Genomic DNA, 8678 nt, shown 5'->3' on the forward strand with positions numbered 1-8678 from the left:
AATTAAAATTGTAAAACATTATAAAGGCATCAGAGCTCCATGAAACTTGGAGTATATAAATAACAACACTAAAAGGCAACTACGTTAAGATCCTCAACCAATGTGCAGACATCAATGTCAAAACAAATGCTCTTGGCCTCAGTCCACATATTCCATAAATTAGAAAAAAATGGAGGCCATAAAAGAAATTTGTTAAAACTGAAATACTCTTGGCATCAACCCAAATTATCCATACATCACATGGTAAAAACTAAAGGGTCATTACCTATTCTACAACAAGCATGACACCAAATATAAAGAAATATCTTACCATTTTTGAAATATGGGATTATACCTCCAAATCTCATAAAACAAGCAAGACAGCTTAACAGTATATTTTATAAACTTAAAAAGAACAAACGCTTAAAATATTAGAATTTAAATCAATTTTTAAGCACACGTAGATGTCATATTACGCATATGTAGATACCATATCAACACTTTGAATGGTAGAAAATACGAACTTAACGAAATTATATTACGTGCAACACAAAATAAAATTTTAGAGAATAAAAGAGAAAAATTATAATTTCTTGTGGGAATAAGCCTTAAAAAAGTACTGCCCCCAAGTCCAAACATAATTTTTTTTATTTTTTTGACCAGAAGTTCGAATATAATTAATTGTTCAGGCGGACCAATGTTTTTGGCCCGGCTATGAAATATGAGTCCAAGTATCTCACAAAACAGAAGATGTCCAACTCTCAATCCAAAGAAGTAGTTGTTGGGTAGTCCATTAAAGGTCGTGAAATTCTGCACTGAAATTTGATTTCACTCCACCCAAATTAAAAAAAAAAAAAAAAATGTCTCAATCCCAATGCCGGCTAATTTGTTTGGGCCCATGTGGTGTAGGTAGCCCAGGAGAGTAAACATGAAATTTTTCTACTTGTATGCAAAATAAAAAAAAATATATATATTAGACATGAAAACGAAATTCCTCTGGTCAGCGACACCGTACTACGACCTCGCAGAATCGACTCCGTGAACCCCCCAAACACAACTACTACCCAAACCCTAAATTCCCAATTTCTGATCTCTCTCCCTAAATTCTTGTACATGGAAAATTATTGCTTCCCTATTTTACCCTAATATTTGCTAAATTCAAGTTATTCTCCATCCTCTTCGTCCCCGATTCAGCTTCGTTTACTGTTTGTAGTACTAATTTTCTCGCTTCATTTGCTCGGATCGCACTTTGATTTTGGCTCTGGCGGTAATTCAAGTCTGCTATATGTGTATGTATATATACGCTTGTACGTATCAATAATTATTTCCATTAATTACCCATTGTTTACGAGGTTTTTGTATTTGCTTTATAGGGTTTCCTTTTTCTTATTTTCTTTGCATTTTTCGTGTTCATGCACATATTCACACATGTCAAGGCTTAGTACTTGGCGAATTTGTTACAATCTGTTTGCTAGCCAAGAAATTTCGGGAAAAGAATAGAAATTGGAATTTTGAACTTTAGCAATTTCGTGCCAATGCTTTTGCTTGGTTTTTAGGGAAGTTTTGGTTTCCTGGATGCTAATTCGATGTAAAAAGCATGATAATTTTTACGAGTTTTCTTTTTAAATTTTCCGAGCTTTATTGCCAATTTGAAGAGTATTGTGTTAATTATGTTGGAAATTTAATGCAGGTTAAGTGATGTAAGTAATGCTTATTGTAGGATGGTTCGGAGAAATTAAGACAGTGTTGATATAGAGTAATGGGTAGCAGCGAGATGGATAAACCAGCTAAAGAGAAAGAGAAGGAGTCGAAGACGACACCTGCTAGTATGCAGGTCCAATTGTGTGTCTTTTTATTGTATCTATTATGATAAGTTTGAGGTCCTCTCATATTGGCAGTTAGTAAAGAGCTATAATTTTTTTTTTTTGGGAACTTTTCAGGAGCAGGCTGCAACCACTAGTGCTGGCACTGTTAATCCTGACTGGTCGGGATTTCAGGTTTCATAGTGAAAAGCCTAATCTTGTGGCATTTTTGTTTTAGTTTAAGATATGTTTGAATTGTAATGTGGGTTGCTTGTTTTTTTAACAGGCATATTCTCCTATACCTCCACATGGGTTCTTGGCATCAAGTCCCCAAGCTCACCCATATATGTGGGGGGTTCAGGTATATTCTCTTGCATGTCATTTGTAAAAATGTGACTTTGAATGCTATGTTTGACTCGGTGGTTTTTGGAAATTTAAGAGTAGGAAGCAGTAGGCAATACAATGGGACTTAAATAAATGTGTGTACATCTCATTTAGAATGTGTTAACAAACTGAGGAAAAACATCAGTTAAGATTGTGGCTTTAAGCTTGTGTAAGTTTTTGGGGGCGCTGAGCATGTTAACAAGAATGGGATCTCGAAAAAGGACCATTTTAGCTTGTTAACAATTTTATATTTTAACCAGAGACTCTTGTAACGTTAGAATTTAAAGGGTTTTGCTTTAGTTTGTTGTAGACTGATTTATTTGTCTTTGTGTTTCCTGTTTCTTGTGTGTCTATATTTTGTTACTTTATTCTCTGAGGTTGCAGAAAGAAGTAGGAATGTGTTTTAAAGGATTATACTAGTGATATGTGCCTGAAATTTCTTGAAAAATTGTTGAAATTTCAATTCAATTGATTGTTTTGATTCTTTCCACCAACTGGTTGGTAACTGGTGCATTTCTAATAATAATGTTTAATTTTCAGCATATTATGCCTCCGTATGGTACCCCTCCACACCCATATGTTGCAATGTATCCCCATAGTGGCTTATATGCTCATCCATCCATGCCTCCGGTAATTTCTTGTCTATCTGAAGTACCAAATTTTCTCTCTAGGCTCATTTTATGGATGCCACTAACTCTATAATCTATGCTCTAATTTTAAGCAGGGATCTTATCCTTTTAGCCCTTTTGCTATGCCTTCTCCAAATGGCATCGTAGAGGCTTCTGTAAGTGTCTTATCACTATATGGTTTGTTGCTTAAAATAATGTCTTTATCCATGATGAGACGTAACTTGTAAAATTGCATGTAGGGTAACACACCTGGCAGCATGGAAGCAGATGGTAAGCCATCTGAGGTAAAGGAAAAATTACCTATCAAAAGATCAAAGGGAAGCTTGGGCAGTTTGAATATGATTACAGGGAAGAATAACGAGCTTGGTAAAACATCAGGTGCCTCTGCTAATGGAGTTTATTCTAAAAGGTATACCTCTTGTTGATCTCTTACTTAATAAGAAAAATATGAAAGTGATCATGAAGCTCATTAACTTGGTGATCATGACTTTTGGGCTTGAGAATATCTTATTGCATAGATGTTCATATTAGCTAATGAAGTCTAGTTCTATTTGGATCTTTATTATGGAATCATATCTAGCTCAGGGTTCTTCTGGACTATATTGATTACATGGACATCTCACTATTAAACCATGTTGTACATATTAATTTTTGTAATACTTGAAATGTACTTGGATATGCAGTGCTGAGAGTGCTAGTGAAGGTACAAGTGAAGGAAGTGATGCAAATTCTCAGAGTGTAAGTACCATGCCACTGATGTTGATTATTTGTAGATTTTTCATTATATTTTTTTGATTTGAGCCAGATAAAATGGTCCCAGGTTGTTTATAACAACCCTATTGTAAGAAGGAAGTTTCTGTTGATGTTGCATTGCATATAATGGAAGTTTGGTGTGTTCAAGGAACTCTCTATTGTTTTTACCATTATAGAAAACACTGAATGAAAAGGAAAAGGAAAAGGAAGAGTTATCTTGTTTAAATACATTGTCTAACAAACTTGGATCTTTGGTCCCTGGGTGCTTGTAGTGCCTTCGCACTTTCACAAATATGATAATTCTTCTTGGTCTCAAATTTTGATAAAAACTGGTAGAGTGAGTGCTGAATTCCTTTATTCGCTGAAATTTCCTCATCATTGAAGATATTCTCTTCTTTTGGTGGATTTAGTAGGTTGGTTGCTTGACAAGGAGACAAGATAGCTAGTTTTAGATGTTTAGTGTCCTAATGGTCCCTGTGTTATGTATTGTGGGAATGATATATATATGTATATTACTGATATGGGCGATGAAATACACACACAAAGTCCCCATGGCCTTTTATCACCTGGACCCATGGCCTTTATATTACCCAGAGTCCCCCAGATGAGGATCATACCGCACGCATTAAGAAGTTGTGGTTAAAGCTTTAAGAGTTATGTAGGTGATCTAATGTTGATTGTAAGATGCATAGTTGGTTGCTAGACAAGTGTATGACAAGCATTTACTTTTCAACTAGTAGAAATAAGAAGCAATAAATTGAAGAATTGCTTTTTAAGTTTAACCATTGGTTGATCTACAGTTTTTGAGAGTAGTACCTCATGGTTTGATAAAAATTTGAAATCCAGAGAAATTTCATTTTTCACTTTGCAAAAAAAAAAAAAAAAAAAAAGAGAGAGAATCTGGGTTGTGCTATTTTCACACCCCTAATGGCTGTATCCACACCTACAGAGGCAGTTGACTTTTTACTCCTCTCAGGCTCTCACATAGGGGTGTGGATACAGTGTTGTACAAAAAGTCTTTTTGTTTCTGTTCTTATGTCCAACTATTATATAGCTACAATGGCATGTGGCAAGTAGGATAACTTAACTGAAGAAATTTTACCATACATTGAAATGGGAAGAAATTGATTAGAAGATGGTGTAGGAAAGGTTGGGGAAGCAACATGTCCTTGTGTGAGCTTAGGGATTTTAAAACTTGTGGTTTAATGGCTCTGGCTTGTAAGAGGAGATTTTTTTTGGTTTGTAAAACGATCTAGGGTTTGAAAGAGTATAAGTGGCAAATGGTGGCTGGTTTTCATGTGGCAGATTTAGGGTCTTACAAGTTTTTGCCGAGGGATTAATGCAGTAATCAATGTGAGTATATACTTGGGGTTTATGGTTCAAGTCAAGGAAGAAATGGATGAAGGAGTAGGAAGGTTGCAAAGAAGCTAGAAAGAAAGCTTATGGGGACTGTTCAGTGGCTGCAAAAAGTACCCGTGTAAACAGTGCAAGTATGACGATACTGCAGGTTTAGTTGTGTGTGTGTGTGTGTGTGAGAGAGAGAGAGAGAGAGAGAGAGAGAGAGAGAGAGAGAGAGAGAGTTGTGAGTGAGAGAGGAGTTAGCAAGTATGACGATACTGTAGGTTTAGTTGTGTGTGTGTGTGTGTGTGTGTGAGAGAGAGAGAGAGAGAGAGAGAGAGAGAGAGAGAGAGAGAGAGAGAGAGTTGTAAGAGTGTGACCTTCATTATGGCTAGGCTTGCTTATTTATTTAGTTATTTTTTATATATCCCCTGTCAAGAGAGGAGGCTTTAAGATGCATTTCTGGATGAACTAATGAAGTTATGTGGTAGCCTTTCATTTTCTCTAGATTAATGTCTACATCTTCTATTACCTTTGGGGCATATCTTTTTCTAATGGTTCAAGCTTTTGTTTTTTAAGCGTGTTGCTTCTATTTTCTATCTTATCTTCATTGACTTTTGTAGGACTCACAACTGAAGTCAGGTGGCAGGCAAGATTCTTTGGAAGGTTTGATTATATTATTCTCTGATGCCGGTATTTTGTATTCAGAGATTTTTATGAATAATTTCTGTGCTCCTACTGCAGGTGACACATCTCAGAATGGCAGTTCTGCACATGGGTCTCAGAATGGAGCACCAAATACTCATACAATGTTGAATCAAACAATGGCCATAGTGCCAATAACAGCGGCTGGGGCTCCTGGTGCTGTTCCTGGTCCTGCAACAAACTTAAATATTGGGATGGACTATTGGGGTGCTCCACCTTCTGCTATGCCTACAATGCGTGGGAAGGTTCCCACTACTCCAGTTGCAGGAGGAATAGTTACTGCTGGGTCTCGGGACAGTGTTCAGTCGCAGCTTTGGTTACAAGTTAATCTTTGTCCCTGTATTTTAAATTCAATTCGCATTTCTTCTTATCACGTTATTTTTCCCTCTGAGTTATACTGTTATGAGTTAAGATGTTAGTTGTAGGGCTTCTGGTTAAAAAAGGGGGAAAAATAATTTTCATTCTGAGGATATTGTTGGAGTTATCAGGGTCCAGTTATATTTATTGGCTTTAGGATTGGTTTAGAGTGAAATTTACTTTTTAAGTTTCATTCCATGTGAAAATCGAGATCTGCATATGCATTCTTAGGGGTTATCAATAGGATTTTGGAACAGTTATACCCTATCCTTGTAGAATAGTAAGAATACAGTAGATGATGGTTGTTATATACAGTACAGCCAAAGGAGTTTATAACTAATGGGCACAGCAAATATTTCCATCGCGTCTGAAGAAAGCAGTAACTGCCTGGGCATTGCATGAATAATTTTTCCTCAGTTTTTCTGATTTTCATGCTTGTTTGGAATTGCATTTTAGCTTTCTTCCCAGAAGATGAATATATTAGCAGTCCACTGGTTCTGATTGTGAATCCACTTGTTAAGTTGGCTAACTACTTGCTTTGTTTCTGATAGTTATTACCTCTAATTTCCTTGAATGCATGCCATTATATTCTACTTTGTTTATTTTGTGGGTGGTGTCAGGATTTGTAGAACATGTTTCTTTGGTTGGGTTAGGGCTGGAATAAGGCTTTCTAGGAGTCTTTTCCTAGAAGTTTAATTAAATTTCCTGTTACAATCACAAAATGTAAAGACCTAAAGAATTTCCCATGTAGAAACTAAATAAATTAGGTTCCTGACCAAACTAATCATAAAACCAAGCACAACAAGTATGACATACTACAAAAAAAAAAAAAAAAACCTTTGATACATAAAATTGCCTAAAATAAAAAAGTCTGATAAGATTGGTCTCTCTCTCACAGACAGACACAGACATTTCTTCTCTGTTTATCACACATTCTGTGTAAGGATTCTCTGTCAAGACTGAAATGGAATGTCACAAACTATTGCTTTAGTGTTGCTAGCATGTTTTTTGAGCGCCTCACTCTTTGTTTTTCATTTTATCACATTTTTAAGTATCCTCATAAATTTTTTTTTTTAATGACTCAGGATGAGAGAGAGCTAAAAAGACAGCGAAGAAAGCAGTCTAATAGGGAATCCGCTCGGCGATCTAGGTTGCGCAAGCAGGTAATGATGTGACCTTTTAATTCCGTTAATTCTGTCCAGCTACTTTGCATTGTATGTCCCATATGTATTCATTGGATGTGTATGCATGCATTTGAGTTAGGCGGAATGTGATGAGTTAGCCCAGCGTGCTGAAGCCTTAAAAGAAGAGAATGCCACTCTTAGATCAGAAGTTGGCCGGATCAGGAGCGAGTATGAGCAGCTTCTCTCAGAGAATGCCTCCCTGAAGGTAATGTTTTACTCTTGGTTTGGTTTTGTGGATGTTAACTTTCCAATCAACTATGCCACTTTGTTTATTAGTTTTAAGTTATATTTTGAACTGAGTCACCGCCTCATTGAATCCAACCCGCACCTGTCTGTAGACACAAAGGATAGGTTGAGTTTTCTGTAGAAATTCTTCTGAAAATGCTCTGTAGAACAGAATTTGTCAAAGTGTGTGGATCATAGAGTATTTATTCTAGCAAACCTTGATTTAGAATTTTTTTGATCCAAACAAAGTACACTTAGATTGGTGATATTGATATTTCCTTTTTTCACCCTATTTGATTGGCAGTACAGCAAGCGGCAATTCAATTCCACAGATTTTATAGTTTTCATATAAAACCCTTAAATAATAAAGATTTTACTGAAATCTGCCTTGTTACATTCTACTCCTTAGAATGCAATTTACATAATCTATGGATAAGCCTACCTGCATTGTTCCTTTGTTTGGGAGGAGCAGTGTACTATGACCCAGATCCCAGTTTTTCATTTACCATGACAATTTGTTGTTCAGATAACATAGTTTGGGTAATAATCAAACATCATCTATGCCAAACTCTTTGACATGGGAACTTTAATGGAAATGCAATTTTGATTTCGAATAAGCTGGACATGCAACTTTGTTTGTACAGGAGAGGCTTGGAGAAATACCTGGGCATGAAGAGTTAAGGTCTGGCAGAAGTGACCAACACTTGAACAATGACGCTAAACAGATTGCACAAACAGAACTGCATGGTGGCCACTAGGATGAGTAACCCAGACTTATGCTGCTTTCCAGGAGCACAATCTAACCAATTAGCAACACAGGGAGTTTATTTTGCATAGCATGTAGTTTGACTTTTGTCGAAGTTAACTTTTTATATTTTAGGATATGTTTATTTCCATGTCATCCTTTATTTATGATTGGGCCTACCTTTAAGAGTTGAAGCCCTAAGATGATGATATGTCCAGTGTGAAATTCATGTACCCTTGTCCGTTTCCTAAGGGTAGTAGTATTCACACCGAGTTCCTATGTATTAAACATGGTTGGTGAATGTGTAACTTGGGAGAATTGATTAACTAAAGTTTGCTGCTTTTTACATAAATATTGATTTGTAAATGGATTTTATTCGTACCATTTATATGTGTTGGGAGTCGAGGACAAAAGGTTTCTTGGGTTTCTCTGCAACATATGATATCATAAATTTTATACGATCAATTTTCAACAGGTGTGACATGCGAACAACCACTTAACTTCAAAGTGATGTCATAAATGTTCTTTCAAAGTGGTAAAAAAAGACATTAGCATTCTCCCAATCATCATTATTAGG

At 36.1% G+C, this 8678-nt stretch overlaps 1 protein-coding gene across 4 annotated transcripts; it reads left to right on the forward strand.

Annotated features, from left to right (window-relative positions):
- Positions 1-941: 941 nt before the first annotated feature.
- On the forward strand, positions 942-8453 carry LOC147273401 (bZIP transcription factor 16-like). 4 transcript variants are annotated; one of them, XM_086256749.1, is made up of 13 exons: positions 942-1286; positions 1670-1813; positions 1920-1976; positions 2068-2142; positions 2706-2795; positions 2890-2949; positions 3034-3203; positions 3478-3532; positions 5509-5551; positions 5630-5913; positions 7033-7110; positions 7211-7336; positions 8001-8453. In XM_086256749.1, exons 2-13 carry the CDS (start codon positions 1739-1741, stop codon positions 8112-8114), a joined length of 1227 nt encoding a protein of 408 aa, XP_086112875.1. In that variant the 5' UTR covers positions 942-1286; positions 1670-1738; the 3' UTR covers positions 8115-8453. The 4 variants fall into 4 exon arrangements, with proteins under 4 accessions (XP_086112875.1, XP_086112877.1, XP_086112874.1 ...); XM_086256751.1 differs by having other exon boundaries at positions 1700-1813; XM_086256748.1 differs by having other exon boundaries at positions 942-1268.
- The last annotated feature ends 225 nt before the right edge of the window (positions 8454-8678 follow it).

This window comes from Dryas octopetala, chromosome 9 (genome assembly GCF_963921425.1).
Source record: "Dryas octopetala chromosome 9, drDryOcto1.1, whole genome shotgun sequence".
Taxonomy (NCBI): domain Eukaryota; kingdom Viridiplantae; phylum Streptophyta; class Magnoliopsida; order Rosales; family Rosaceae; genus Dryas; species Dryas octopetala.